The sequence below is a fragment of the Emys orbicularis genome, chromosome 2 (assembly GCF_028017835.1).
Source record: "Emys orbicularis isolate rEmyOrb1 chromosome 2, rEmyOrb1.hap1, whole genome shotgun sequence".
Taxonomy (NCBI): Eukaryota; Metazoa; Chordata; order Testudines; family Emydidae; genus Emys; species Emys orbicularis.
Window position 1 is genome coordinate 26,233,103 of NC_088684.1, and position 15,993 is coordinate 26,249,095.

Here is a 15,993-nt window from a genome sequence, read left to right on the forward strand (position 1 = left end):
CTGATCCAAATCCCACTGAACTCAGTGCGAGCCTTTCCACTGACTTCAACAGACTTTGAATCAGGTCTCAAGTTCTGGTCCAATTGACCAATAGGTGGCAGTGAATTATTTATTTACTTATATAGTACCAGTAATGTGGTGTTTACTAAACATTACACAATTATGGTTGCTGCCTCAAAGAGTTTACATTTTAACAATAGCACATAGTGTAACGGACACACTGGCAGAACAAAAGTTGGTGATAAATGAGTGATATACACCTCTACCCCGATATAACGCGGCCCGATATAACACAAATTCGGATATAACGCGGTAAAGCAGCGCTTCTGCGCGCTCTGGCGGATCAAAGCAAGTTCGATATAACGCGGTTTCACCTATAACGCGGTAAGATTTTTGGGCTCCCGAGGACAGCGTTATATCAGGGTAGAGGTGTATGTTTATATTTAAATATAAAGTCAATGGATTAAATTTTCCAAACTGGTCTCTCTGACTGTGGCCAGGTTTTGTACATGCAGTTGTTTACAAGCACAGAACATATACTATGATGTACAAAATGGATAACTAAACATCTACTCTTATGGAAAAGAGCTATAGAGTTAAATATCAAATACATTTTCAAAAGGTTTTTCTTAAACCGTCTTATGTAATTTAATACATAAATTCTCCCTAGAGAACTCTGTAGTTGGTTCACAAAACATCTACATCTGAGTGCAAATTCTCCTTTGTACATGCAAAATCAGTGTTTCCCTGCATGCAAACAAATGTGGAGCCTGTTTAGAGAGTGGAGATCAGCTGGAATCTTGGCAGATGTATTGTTATGTCTGCCTTGTAGGGCCCTTTGCAGGTTTTCTTTTTTAATGTCTTTCGTGAGAGCTTGGGTCCTGACTTCTGCAGAAAATGCCAATAATTCAATTTGTATGCACTTCAAAGTTTGTGCTAATCAATGACCACACACTCAGTGCTTCTTCTAATGTTTGCTATTCCTCTGTGTGCAGGCTGCCTGTGTCCCAGTTATGCTTAGCAATGGATGGGAGTTGCCATTCTCCGAAGTGATTGATTGGAACCAAGCTGCCGTCATAGGGGATGAGAGATTGTTATTACAGGTAAGAAAACGGCTGTGGCCTTCAGCATATTGCTCGAGTGCTGCTGCCACCAACTAAACTTGTAGGAAGATGAATCCAAAAGGTCAGTTAGGGTTAGAGTCACTGTAAATATGAAGTCATTTAATATGACATCATTCATTTTCTGACCAGAAGGTCACTCAGACATTGTTAAACACAGAAGAGTCTTTTTAAGAGTATCAAATTTCTTTTGGATGCCTCTCTAATAGGATGTCCTCCGTTATCTATCAACTACATGCCCGAGGGTGGACGCATCATTTGGGAACAATTTCTGCCACCCGTACTTGTACTGCAGAATACCTTACTCTCCAAAGAGACCTGTTGATGTAGATTGCCATATGTGCAGGGAGATGATGACATTGAAGATACTACGTGTGGAGTAAGGTGCTACCCAACATTGGTGTGGGAGGCAGAATCTGTCCCTTATCTTTCTGTACCTCACTTTTTCATTTTTAAGGGTGATGTTACTTATCTCTTAATTGTTTATCTCCATGAGGGAGAGTGAAATAGGACTATAGAATTACCAGTTAGTGTTGTGTTGTTACTGTCTTTATCTGCTTCTTTCTTAAATGCTCTCAGATTGTTTTTCCTATTTCTATAATACTATTTCTGTGTTTTCTTCAAAATTAGTTAGAAGCCAAAGTATACAATGATATCATCAAGGAAACACCATTGAAAAACAATTTCTCCAGTGCAGAACCTATTAAAGGACGAGCAAAGCTGTGGCTGTAGTCCATTGGCTAGGGCACTAAACTGAGATGTGGGTTCTAGATTTCTGGCTCTGCCATTGAACTGCTGTGTGATCTTGGACAAATCACTTCTCTCTGTGTGCCTCAGTTTCCCCCTGCAGTAAAATGGGCATCATGATTCTTCTGTGATTTCTAAAGCATTTTGAGGCAAATGGGTGAAGTGCCAAATTTTAAAGGTATTTAGGTACTGAGGCACTAGAAATTAATAGGAGCTAGGTGCTCATCCCTTTTGAAAAATCCACTAGAGACACTCTTCTGCATCTTTAGTTGATGAAATTAGGGATGTAAATAATGTGTAAAACAGTAATCAAGTAACCGATTAAAATTCTACCCGGGGAACTAGGGGTGCAGCACCCCCACATTTTAGAATCATAGAACTGGAAGGGACCTCGAGAGATCATCTAGTCCAGTCCCCTGCACTCAGGGCAGGACTAAGTATTATCTAGACCATCTCTGACAGGTGTTTGTCCAACCTGCTCTTAAAAATCCCCAATGATGGAGATTCCACATCCTCCCTGGTCACTTTATTCCAGTGCTTAACCACTCTGACAGGAAGTTTTTCCTAATGTCCAACCTAAACCGCCCTTGCTGCAATTTAAGCCCATTGTTTCTTGTCCTATCCTCAGAAGTTAAGAAGAACAATTTTTCTCCCTCCTCCTTGTAACCTTTTATGTATTTGAAAACTGTTATCATGTCCCCTCTCAGTCTTCTCTTCTCCAGACTAAACAAACCCAATTTTTTCAGTCTTCCCTCATAGGTCACCTTTAATCATTTTTGTTGCTCTTCTCTGGACTTTCTCCAATTTATCCATATCTTTCCTGAAATGTGGCACCCAGAACTAGACACAATACTCCAGTTGAAGCCTAATCAGCGCGGAGTAGAGCGGAAGAATTATTTCCCATGTCTTGCTTACAATACTCCTGCTAATACAACCCAGAATGATGTTTGCTTTTTTTGAAACAGTATTACATTGTTGACTCATATTTAGCTTGTGATCCACTATGACCTCCCGATCCCTTTCCGCAGTACTCCTTCCTAGTCAGTCATTTCCCATTTTGCATGTGCGCAACTGACTGTTCCTTCCTAAGTGGAATACTTTGCATTTGTCCCTATTGAATTTCATCCTATTTACTTCAGACCATTTCTCCAGTTTGTCCAGATCATTTTGAATTTTAATCCTATCCTCCAAAGCACTTGCAACCCCTCCCAGCTTGGTATCATCCGCAAACTTTATAAGTGTATTCTCTATGCCATTATCTAAATCATTGATGAAGATATTGAATAGAACCGGACCCAGAACCGATCCCTGCGGGACCCCACTCGTTATGCCCTTCCAGCATGACTGTGAACCACTGATAACTACTCTCTGAGAACAGTTTTCCAGCCAGCTATGCACCGGGGGGAGGGATAGCTCAGTGGTTTGAGCATTGGCCTGCTAAAACTCAGGGTTGTGAGTTCAATCCTTGAGGGGGCCGTTTAGGGATCTGGTGCAAAAATCTGCCTGGGGATTGGTCCTGCTTTGAGCAGGGGGTTGGACTAGATGACCTCCTGAGGTCTCTTCCAACCGTGATATTCTATGATTCAGGTGCACCACCTGGTAGTAGCTCCATCTAGGTTGTATTTCCCTAGTTTGTTTATGAGAAGGTCATGGGAGACAGTATCAAAAGCCTTACTAAAGTCAAGCTATACCACATCTACCACTTCCACCCTATCCACAAGGTTTGTTACCTTGTCAAAGAAAACTATCGGGTTGGTTTGACATGATTTGTTCTTCACAAATCCATGCTGACCGTTATTTATCACCTTATTATCTTCTAGGTGTTTGCAAATTGATTGCTTAATTATTTGCTCCATTATCTTTCCGTTACAGAAGTTAAGCTGACTGGTCTGTAATTCCCCAGGTTGTCCTTATTTCCCTTTTTATAGATGGGCACTATATTTGCCCTTTTCCAGTCTTCTGGAATGTCTCTCGTCTTCCATGACTTTTCAAAGACAATTGCGAATGGCTCAGATATCTCCTCAGTCAGCTCCTTGAATATTCTAGGATGCATTTCTTCAGGCCCTGGTGATTTGAAGTCATCTAACTTGTCTAAGTAATTTTTGACTTGTTCTTTCCCTATTTTAGACTCTGATCCTACCTCATTTTCACTGGCATTGGCTATGTTAGATGTCCAGTCTCCACCAACCTTCTTGGTGAAAACCAAAACAAAGACGTCATTAAGCCATTTCCATATTCTCTGTTATTGTGTTTCCCCCCTCATTGAGTAACGGGCCTACTCTGTCCTTGGTCTTCCTCTTGCTTCTAATGTATTTGTAGAATGTTTTCCTTTTATGTCCCTAGCTATTTTGATCTTGTTTTGTGCCTTGGCTTTTCTAATTTTGTCCCTACATACTTGTGTTATTTGTTTATATTCATCCTTCATAATTTGACCAAGTTTCCACTTTTTGTAGGACTCTTTTTTTGAGTTTTAGATCATTGAGGATCTCCTCGTTAAGCCAGGGTGGTCTCTTGCCAAACTTCCTATCTTTCCTACGCAGTGGGATAGTTTGCTCTTGTGCCCTTAATAATGTCTCTTTGAAAAACTGCCAATTGTCTTCAATTGTTTTTTCCCCTACCAACTCCCTGAGTTTGCTAAAGTCTGCCTTCTTGAAATCCATTGTCTTTATTGTGCTGTTCTCCCTCCTACCATTCCTTAGAATCATGAACGCTACCATTTCATGATCACTTCAACCTAAGTTGTCATAGTTGTGTTTATTTACTAGCATTTCGAGTTCTTCCTGCTTATTCCCCATACTTCTCACATTAGTATACAGACATCTAAAATACTGATTTGATCCCCCCTCCCCGTTCTGTCTTGTCTCTCCCTTATTTCTGCTATAACAGCTGAAATATTTTACACGGGGCTCAGCTGCTGCCCCCGAGCCTGGGCGGGGCTGGCAGCCTGGAGTGACCCCAGGTGCGCCGGGATGCCGGGCAGCAGCAGAGCCCCGGCACAGGGAAGCAGCCAAGATGCTGGGTGCACAGGGATGCTGGGATGGTGGACAGCAGCAGAGCCCCAGGTGCGGCAGCAGCAGGGACCCTGGCCACAGGACCCTGGGAGGAGTTTAACCATTAACCGCTTAAACTTTTACATCCCTAGATGAAATACTTTTAAAAATCTGACCCCAAAAGCTCTACTTAAGAGAGAACTATTATTATGAATTAATTGCAAGTATAAAAATAAGGTAATTTTTTGCTTCAAAGGACAACACGTTTTTGTAAGCAAAATTATTTAAAAAAATATAATTTGCTGATCTTTGTGCCTTCCTGTAACATGCCATTCGTTCTCTTCACAGCTGCTTCCTTATTGAACAGCTACGGCACCATTATTAACAGTGTTTGTAAAGTGCTGGCACAGAGCCTGAATGTCTGCTCTGGGAAATGTTTTTGTTATGTTGCAGTTTTTCATTTCCTGTTTTAGAACAGCTCGGATGTTTTTATTTGCATATTCTTGTTACCATAGCACCAGTTTAGCTCCAGTCTTAATTTAGTCTTCCTGCATTTATTTTTGTAGGGTTATCTTTTTTCCCCTTTTATTACCGAAATGACCTTTTATTAAGACGTCATCTAGTTCTAATAATTCCAGTGTAATCCTGCCAGATTAATATTAATATGTCAGTTTCCAAACCTGTCTTTCTGGACAAATAGATTAATAACTAATAGGCGGACACAGTTAAAATGGGAGCTCTGATTTTACTTTCCAGCTGTTATAACAGGCCAGGCACACAGGCAGGCTAAGGAATTCTCTGACCTTGGCACAACGTTTATGGGCACATACATGAAGCACAGTCTTCTGTAGAACAATAACCTCTTCAACTTTCAGGGTCAGAATTGCTTCCGCATTACAAAGGAGAGAGCGTGCCGTAGTTGGAGACGGGTGTTAATTTCATTTTGTGTCCATCACAAGATCAAGCCCTGTGAAATCATGCATGGTGCCATGAAACATTTATGTCTATTAGAAGTAATGCCCCATAGCCGTACTAAAATGCAGTCACAATAATATGATTGCTGTTGATAATGGTGCTGTTAACATGCATCACTATACTCCCATACTTACAGGAACCTAATAGAAAACAATGCACTTTATAATCCATATCAGAGGACTGAATTTTGTAGTACGGTGGCATAAACTCAAATAGTAAGATGCCTCATTTGTATACAGGCCGTCCTCCGACTTACGACACAATTGGTTCCTTACAATTGCGTCGTAAGTCAGAACTTGGAACCGCAGTCTACTCTATTGTGGGACCAAGTGTCGTAAACTCGAAACCTATAGTCGTAAGTCAAATCAGGATGTCAATGTAGAAGCGTCGTAAAGTCGAGGTCTGCCTGTATATATTTTAACTGCTTCCCTGTGCCCCACCCTTCCTGTGTTGCTTCTTTTACAGGAAGGATCAAGCAAAAGACTCTAATATGCCACGGGCCTCTTATCACCCTGACTGCTTTGCTTCTATATGGTATCCCACTCCCTTGGTTCCTTGTCCTTTTAAACCCCAATTCAAGGTCTGAGGGTATGTCTGAACTGCAGTGGAAGTGGGACTGTGATTGCAGCCCGTGTAGACATATCTGAGCTAGCTTTAATCTACCTAACGTGGGTACCTATGGCAGTGAAGCTGCAACAGCACAAACTTCAGTGCAAGCTGTACAAGCCAGCCTGGAACCTGGGTAACTATTGGGGTGGCTTGCTTGTGCTGAAATTTGTGCTACCAGGGCTTCACTGCTATCAGGATGTGAGTTGCCTAGATTAAAGCTAACATGTGTGTGTCTGCACATGCCACAATCACACACCCACACACACACCCCAATTGCAGTATAGACAAACCCTTAGATTACAAGATCTTTGGGGCAGAAATTGTCTCTTACCATTTGTACAGCACATAACAATGTGGAGCCATGATCCTGTTTGGGAATTGTGGGCACTACCTGAATGCAAATGAGTCAGAATAATAATTGTATAACATCTACATAACCCTCCTGAATCTCTTTACATATCAAACCTTAAAACTTTGAATCCTGTTCAGTTTCCTGCAGATGTGTATGAAACTGCACAATAATCTTTGCCACCAAACTCTTTCAGAACATTATATGAAGAATAATTGTATTCTGATCGGGGATATTTTACGTGGAGTGTGTGTGTGTGTGTGTGTGTGTGTGTGTGTGTGTGTGTGAGAGAGAGAGATAGGGGTGTGTGTATTAGGGGTGTGGGTGTTCAGGTTAATCTAATAACTAGATGGACGATGATGATAAAGCTATCTTATAATAATGCAAACTTTGGTGCTTGTGTGTAATTAGCCCTGAAAGTAAATATATGACAGGCTTGTGAGAAATAAGAGAAGGAGAATGAGGTGGCCTGACTTGAAATAATTAGAAGTAGGTACCAAAGCAAAATAACTCCCCATTTCTACAAGAAGTGAACACACCCACACTACACTGAAGGGGCCTGATTCTCATTTACACTTAGGCCACTAGCACCACTCTGACAGTGTAAAGAGATCTTGAAGTAGGAATAAATTACAGTTACAACCACTCCAATGGCCTCTTACACGGCCAGAGCAGTGAGTACGGAGACCTTAGAGCTTGTCTACATGGAGAATTAATGGGAAAGTTAGTATAAAATAGCCAGGGTGTGAATTCAAAGGGCAATAGCTATTTCCCACTAACTCCCTCCCCACTTTTTGACATTTAGGTTAATCTGCTTCCAGAGGGAACAAACCTAAACTGCACAAAGGAACTCAATGCAGAATAAGTGTACACATGGGGTGCTAATATGGAGTAGCTATTCCCCTCTAGCTGTTCTGCACTAGCTAGTCCAGGCCTTTTCCCTGAGTAGACAAACTCTTAGTGCAAATGAGAATCAGGCTTTTAAGAAGCTAAATACTAGTCTGTACAGATGTTGGACTCTCTCCAAAGTGTGTGGGGAATGTGGGTTCACACACCCCCTCCTTCTGATCTGGTTTGCAGGATAACTCTCTATCAGGAAGAGGGATGGTAGGATTTATTTTTTCATTTATAAGGAAAGCTCTACCAGAATTAAAGCTGCAAAATGTGTCCAATGAAAAATATCATTGTTTTTTCCTTGTAAATAGCAGATGTTTTCTTCTCGCCACGTTATTCCACAAAGGGGTGGCTTTGCTGCAGATGCTGTGATGGATTCTTCAGGGAATTTGTGTTGCCACATTGTAGTGACTGCAATCGCAGATCCCTTTAATATACTTTCAGAATGGAGAACATTGTTGGACTCTAAATACCCGCAGCTACTAGTATTTTAAATTGGTGGTTTGCAAAAAGCTGTGTGCGCAAGGGATTTACTGAAAAGTTCCTCACTGTGACTTTCCACCGCTCCAGAAGTGGAAAAAGTAGCATTTGCTACCATAGAAACAACTTTCTTAAAAAAAATGGAGAATTGCTAGTAAATCCTAAGGTTGGCCAATAGGCTCAAATACCAAAGGTCACAAAAGGTGCCGCTCATTCATTTTCCAGTCGCTGTTCTTTAGCTACTAATTCACATATCTGTGTCGGGTGGGGGTACTGGCTGACACTGAATCTGTGTTGCTGGGTAGGAGCAGAGAATGCTAGTTTGGGATTCTCAAGCATGTATTAATTTGATCAGGTTACATTGTTTTCCACACTATCTGATTGTAGTGCACCTTGTATTACAGATTCCTTCTACAATCAGGTCTATCCATCAGGATAAAATCCTAGCACTTAGACAGCAGACACAGTTCTTGTGGGAGGCTTATTTTTCTTCAGTTGAGAAGATTGTATTGACCACACTAGAGGTGAGTAACAATTCTCAGATATTAGTCAGAGCAGAGATGTTCCTTAATATGTCTGCCACACTCCGTGCTGAGCTGTTGTATGTGTGACCTTGGCTTTCATGACATGTGATTGGTCACCTGAAAAACCTTCAGCAGCTTGATAACTTTTCTCCCCTAAGGAAATATTTTCTTCATTATTGGAATCCACATAAGAAAACTGACATGGTGACAAATAGGAGCCATCCGACACATGAAAAAGTTGTCTTGTGCCATCACAGTTTCTCAAGGCTGATGAATCAGTATTCCTATCATTCATAGTGAATGTGATCCTTTAAAGCAGTGTTTTTCAACCACTGTTCCGCGGCACACTAGTGTGCCGCGAGATGTTGCCTGGTGTGCCGTGGGAAAAAAATATTAAACCATGCTTGAATGTCGGAACTGGTTACTAAAATTTTTGAATCCCACCACTGATGTTAAGGACTATAAATAGCTCAGAATATCAGCTTTGTGTTCAGCCAAACAGGCCCAGGTTGCGCACTGAATAAAGTATTTTATAATTTTTCATATTTCTGTTTACTTACTATTTCATAATAAAGTAATTATAAAATACTTTCTTTGTGTTTATTTGATTCCTATTCAAGATAATTACTTTATATATAGTCAATATAGGCACAGAGTTAAATTTTTTAACATTTTCTAATGGTGGTGTGCCTCGTGATTTTTTTCATGAAACAAGTGTGCCTTTGCCCCAAAAAAGGTTGAAAAACACTGCTTTAAAGGACCTTACTAGAACTCATTTTGGAAAAAATATAATTTAAAAGCCCCTTTTCTCCCATTCCCCCTCAACGTTTTGATGCCCTTTCACAGGTCTCTTGTTCTGGAAGTGGCTGCTTGTAAGTCACCTGAGACTTATCAAATGTGTGCATTTCCAAGGGAAGATAGAAGGTGACATACAGAAGAAAGCCCAAATTATGCATAGCAGTCCAGCTGTGGACAGCCAGAGCCCATTGTACTCCAGCCATTCTTCCTCCTTACCCCAGCGAGGGTTGTGGAGAAGGAGGTATACACTGGTTCTGTACTCACTGCGATCTCTCCTGCAATTGGGGTATCCCCAGCTCCCTTTGTTTCATTTACAGAATCTGTCCCCAAGTCCCTCAAGTGCAACTTTAGGGCTGAATTGAAACATCTTCAGTAATGTGGCCATAGTTGTCAGTTGACTAGGGGATGGTTAGTAACACCTGTAGCTAGGATTTAAGAAGCTACCAGCTAAGAAGCTTGAGCTTAGTAGCAAGGAAGACTGAGGATAGAACAGGGAAGGAGCTGCAAGGTTTTAAGTTAATGAAACCAAGTCGGGCATATCGGACCTTTGATTTTTTGAATCTAGGATAAGCAATCTCACAGAACCACTTCTATGTAGAGAAGGCAAATTAACAATAATTCTGTTCAGTGGAAAATAACATGCATGCTCAGGTGTTCATTCCAGAGTCCAACAATCCCTAGAAAAGCCTGAATTGTTTCCTTTCAGAGAGAAAATAAAAGGTTTGTTTTTTATTTAGGTTTCGGAAGTTGGTAAGATCAGATGCACCCTCTGTTTAAAATTTGATGTGGGGGAGTAAATCGTATAGTTGGAGAGGGAATGGATTTATTCTGGTAGTTACTTTCAATCTCTAACTATAATGCCGTAGTACTGCAATATCTTGATGATCCTACATATCATTTAGTCACCTCCTGTCTGGACTACAGCAATGCGATATGCCTGGGCATGAAGCCATCAGCCCTTAGGAAATTTCAAAGGGTATAGAATGCTGCAGCATGTCTCCTCAGCAACACGGGCTACCATGAGCACATCAGACCTGTCCCCTGCTCTGTACACTGGCATCCTGTAGAATATCAACTCAAGTTCAAAGTCTTGAAGGCCATATCTTCAGGATGTTCAATGGCCTCCGCCCCACATACCGTCACCAAAACCCTTGGTGAATAACTGCATGGCTCTGGAGTGCCGTGGACCTTTGTGACTTGAGGGCAAAGCTTGGCTGTGCAGATGACCGCTTTCTCTGGGGGCCAGGCTGACACCGTGGAGGGTCGGGGGAGGACTATCGCAAAACTCATCTTCTGCTCCAAGTGCAAGGTGCACTTCTTCAACCTCCCTTCTCCAATTGCAACACACAGCAGTGTAGAAATGTAAGAAACAGAAACCAGCCCTACACAGCTTACACAGTTCTCCCCTGGGAACAGGAGAAATGAGAGAGAATGAACCACATGTGACAGACATTTAGTGCACTACTGGAAGGCACTCTGACACTACAGCGATGAGGTCAATACAAGAATCTGTATACGACAGAATATTTTGGGGATGTGGGGGCTGAAATATTGTGCCAGCAACATATTCTATGTAGACAGGACAGATCCAGCCGGGGTGCCTAACCTTCTCGCTATAAAACTGCCTGTGTTCCATAATCACCAGAGAGCCTCTAAAGCTGGTGCCGGTATTTAGAAATCTCTGCAATACATTTAGCAAATTACCATATGCTTTTTGTATTTTAATTGATTAGCTCTTCGTGGATTCCTTTCATCCTTTTCTATTTCCTTTCCTTCGAGTTTTCTTTTCTCCATGCCATTCTTATAGGCTGCTAGGATTCTTATATTGGCCAGAAGTGCCATAAATTAATCTGCCATCTGTTAAATGTGATATATTCCACAGGTTGGCTTCCTAGCCTACTGAGTAACAGTATCAGTGAGATTTGTATGCCTCACATGCAATAAAGGATGCATATGTTGCATGACATCAGAAGTTTGTTTCAAGATGAAACTATTTTTTGCTCTGTGTACATTGAAAGATCATCAAATGTGAGCCGTGTGTTTCCCCTGAAGCGTTGTCGGCTACCAGAGCAGTGGAAAATTGTACAGTCTATGAAAACCTACTCATCATCTAAACCTGCAGACTACTACTTATCTCTTTATGCATCAGTTCTGAGAAAACCGTGAGGGGGGAGCGGGGGAGGGGGCCAAAGGAGCTAGTTCCGTCTTGTTCTTCATCAGATGGTAGAAGATACACATTTTTTAGTTTCTCTCTTCATTTTCTAGTTTCTTGCTACATTCAGTGGCATAAATTAAAGGAGGGGAGAAGGCAGTCACTATCCTTCCCCCACCTTCCCACACAAAACACCCCATGGCTGAAGCATGTAACTTTACATCTATTAATAGAAATATCTAGAGATGCACTTGATAGTGTAACATAACTAACTCTGACACAGTCTTGAGTCCACTATTCTCATGTGGAAAATGCTGCTAGTTTGACGTTAAGATTGTTCCTGTGCACTTCCCATGTAATCACAAATTTTAGGAAATGACCATTTGGGACAGCCTTCATTCGCATGCTATATCACCCTAATGTCACATTACCCTCATGCCCTTGGAGACTCCTTGCCGTTACAACTAACTCAATCAGTAGCTCTTCCTACACATGTGGTCTTTGCTTTCAAATTTTGTGTGCATACATCTTGAGTATATAGAATTAGTTTTATCATCGAAAACATATAGCACTGTTAATGTTATTCTATGGACTGTGTTACACAGTAAGTGAGACTAGATCATCTAATGGCCCTTACAAAGATACACATCTTTTCCCTGCTCCAAAAAGCTTGCTCTAGTAGTTGCCCAAATTTCTTTCCATGTTGGATGAAATGGGAACTTCTGGAACCACCCCCGTGGTGGACAGTTATCTGTAAAATATGTATGGGATCTGATGTAATTAGTCACTTTGTCACATAATAACTCAATTATAAAATAAAGGGAAAAATATCAACCCAGCCTGTTTGGCTTGGAAGTCTGTCTTTGTGTATTTAAAAGTTTTCATTATCTCAAAATAACACCCATCTTTTGTAATTCCATTCTTGACTAATTATTTTATGCAAGTCATGGATGGTAAACTCTAGAATGAACTAATCAAGCCTGCAACTGACAAGTGATTTTAGATGGAAAAATATTTCACTTTAAATGCAGAATCTAATGAATTGCAAGATCCCTATGTCCGCAGAGACTAATGAGATAGTTTGAATACTGTTATCCAAGGCCTCAAACTGCCAAGAATGTGCGCAAGTGTATAGGTTCAGTGTCGTCTTTAAAAGAGATTAAACAGGAATGCCAAGTAATTTGTGTCTCACTGCTTTTTACAAAATGTGTAGTGATTGCAGTCTGCAAGAGTTGCTGAAGATTCTACCGATGGCCATTACAATTTATTTACAAATCACTACCTTTCTTATTTTCCAGATTATTCAGGACAGAATATTTAAGCACATATCACGTAACAGTTTAATATGGAACAAACATCCTGGAGGGTTATTCGTATTGCCACAGTATTCCTCATATCTGGGAGATTTTCCTTACTACTATGCTAATCTAGGTGAGTGAATCCTTGCTTCTGGACCTCACACGTATTGGGGTATTGTTGATTTCTGGATGGTGTGTTGTAAATGGCTCACCAGAAATATCTATCTAATGGCATTCTTGTTTATCTTGTCCTCCAAAACAGTGGCTTTCAACCTTTCCAGACTACTGTACCCCTTTCAGGAGTCTAATTTGTCTTGCGTACCCCAAGTTTCACCTCACTTAAAAACTACTTGCTTAAAAATCAGACATAAAAATAGAAAAGTATCACAGCCCCTATTCCTGAAAAATTGTTTACTTTCTCATTTTACCATATACTTATAAAATAAATCAATTGGAATATAAATATTGTACTTACCTTTCAGTGTATAGTATATACAGCAGTATAAACAAGTCATTGTCTATGAAATTTTAGTTTGTACTGACTTCACTAGTGCTTTTTACATGGCCTATTGTAAAACTAGGCAAATATCTAGATGAGTTGATTACTCCCTGGAAGACCTCTGCATACCCCTAGAGGTACACCTACCCCTGGATAAGAACCACTGCCCCAAAACTCTGCCCCCTGCTGGATGGAATGTCATTGACTGACCTGCATAAGTACAGGATATCATGTTACCCCTCTAATAGCTGCCACCTACAGAGAATATTGTAACAAATCCATGCCCTCCCAGCATTTTCTGGTTATCGTTATGTTGCAGATCAGTAGCTGGCAATTTCATGGCAACACTGGTTTGCATTCGTTGCTTAGCTCTGCTTGACAATACTCAGAGACAACAAAAGTTATTCGCAAATAATTCTCTGAGTTGATAGTCAGTATAGATCCACCCTCCCCACCCTCCAGCCTCACTTCTTCAGAGTCTCTGTATGGGTTCTGATTGAGTGGCAGGAACTGAGAAGAGTTTAATTCCTGGCTCCTTTAGGCAAAGACTGAATGTTGAATTGTGCAAGGGAACATGCCTGCAGCCTCAACAGTCACTGCTTACCAGGGTTCCAACTCTGGTGCCAGCAGCATAGGTCTGACAGGCTACTCAAAGAACCACTGTTACATTGTAAAAGGAAAATTTGGATGTTGAGTTGTTGTGGAAGAAGAACTAAGAGGATTCAACAACACTTCCAGTTAGGGAGGAGAAAAATGACAGTGCCACCAAGGTTGTGGGCCTGGGTGAGGTGAAAGGAGAATGGTATTTGCAGCAGTAGTGAAGGGAGGAAGCAGGTAGGATCTACCATATGCCACCAGTATATGAGCTAGTGGAAGGATGACTGGAATCATATATCACTGAAACTTGCAGACTCTCAAGTATGGATGGAGGGGGATTGTTCCTCAACAGGCAGGCAGAATAGTTAGTCATCAACTCAGAGATGATCGTTGAAGCTTTGTGTGTGGATGAAGTCGCCCTTGGGTAGGATGTAGAGGAAAAAGGAGAGGACAAAGGACGTGACTCTGGGGGATGCTGAAACAGAGGGGAGAAAGAAGTACCATTGGAGATGTTGACGGAACTATTGGAGAGGCAGGAAGAGAGCACCAAGAAGCCAGCATCTATCAGGAAGTCCAAGGGGGAGGGGGTGATTAGTCGTATCAGTGGCAACAGAGAAATCAGGAAGCATGAAGATGAGGGAAGAAGCCCTTAGACTTGGCCAGGAGAACTTAACTGATGAACTTGGCAAGGGTAGTTTCTGTGGAGCAAAAGGGGAGAAACCCAGATTGCAGGACATCCAGGAGGGAATCAGAGGAAAAGACGTAAAACCAGAGGTTGTAATATGGACAGAGCATTCAGAGAGCTGGGGAGTGCACCCTCTTCTGGAGCATCTGGTACTGCAGCGACAGGATACTGGATGAGATGGTCTGATCCAACATGGCATTTCCTTTGTTCTTAAATGGTCTTTTTCCATCTCTGACTTCTTTGATTTATACTACACAAGGCAGCTTGGTCTATATTCAACTTTCATCCATTTTTCATTTCAGGTCTCAAACCCCCCTCCAAGTTCACTGCCGTTATCCATGCAGTAACTCCCTTGGTATCCCAATCTCAGCCTGTGCTGAAACTCCTGGTTGCTGTAGCCAAGTCCCAGTACTGTGCACAGGTGAGCCCTGCTGTTTGACTGTCAATCACTTTTGAGCCAAAGCCATCACAGAAACAAAAACCCAGGTCTTGTCACTCCTCCTTCTCATTTCCAATTCCCTGGTTTAAACTTCGATCCTCATTGTCTCTGAGATCGCTATAATCAGAGACCTTAACCAGCATGTGTGGGGAATAAAAACTCTGAACTTTAATAAAAGTGGAAAACAGATGATCACAACTCTGATTTATTTTGGGAAGAGAGGTAAAATAACAGCTGTGCTTTACGAGTAGGGCATATGTATGATATAAATAACAAAAGGGTCAATAGGCCTAAAGGACTATTGACTGCCTTACCTCCCTTTATCTCAGCAGCATTTGGACTTCTCACTGCCTGGTGATACTATCTCAAGAAGGCAGTAGAACTGCCCTCTACTTTGAAGAGTCCATGAGTGCTTTAGACTTTATCAAGTGCCCAAGTAAACCAGTGACATCCTCCTGAGTAAGGCTAGAGACTCTCTGGTTTTCTGTTCAGATGGTATTTGACTGAGGGGATGTAGAATTTATTGTCAGGGTGGGTGAGTAGCTGGGGGATGTTATTTTTATGCCAACTGGATATTAATTTGATCGTGTCGCCTTTTTTGAAACTCCTAAACTGAATCCATTTGGTGCTCAGGGTCCTCCAGGCTTGAACTCCACAGACATAAATGTACCCATGTGTGTCTAACACCGAAGGTCAATCTTCCTTTCAGATCATTGTTTTATGGAATTGTGATAAACCCCTCCCAGCCAAACACCGCTGGCCTGCCACTCCTGTGCCTGTCATAGTCATCGAAGGGGAGAGCAAGGTAGGCGGAGAGAAAAACGGTCAAAGATTGC

General features: G+C 41.5%; 1 protein-coding gene across 1 annotated transcript in view; it reads left to right on the forward strand.

Annotated features, from left to right (window-relative positions):
- EXT1 (exostosin glycosyltransferase 1) overlaps positions 1 to 15,993 on the forward strand; it is a 245,032-nt gene that overhangs the window by 216,645 nt on the left and 12,394 nt on the right. The window contains exons 3-7 of the mRNA XM_065399406.1: positions 996 to 1,103; positions 8,570 to 8,689; positions 12,938 to 13,070; positions 15,021 to 15,139; positions 15,867 to 15,962. Coding sequence (XP_065255478.1) covers positions 996 to 1,103; positions 8,570 to 8,689; positions 12,938 to 13,070; positions 15,021 to 15,139; positions 15,867 to 15,962 — 576 coding nt within the window. The remainder of the gene's footprint in view (positions 1 to 995; positions 1,104 to 8,569; positions 8,690 to 12,937; positions 13,071 to 15,020; positions 15,140 to 15,866; positions 15,963 to 15,993) is intronic.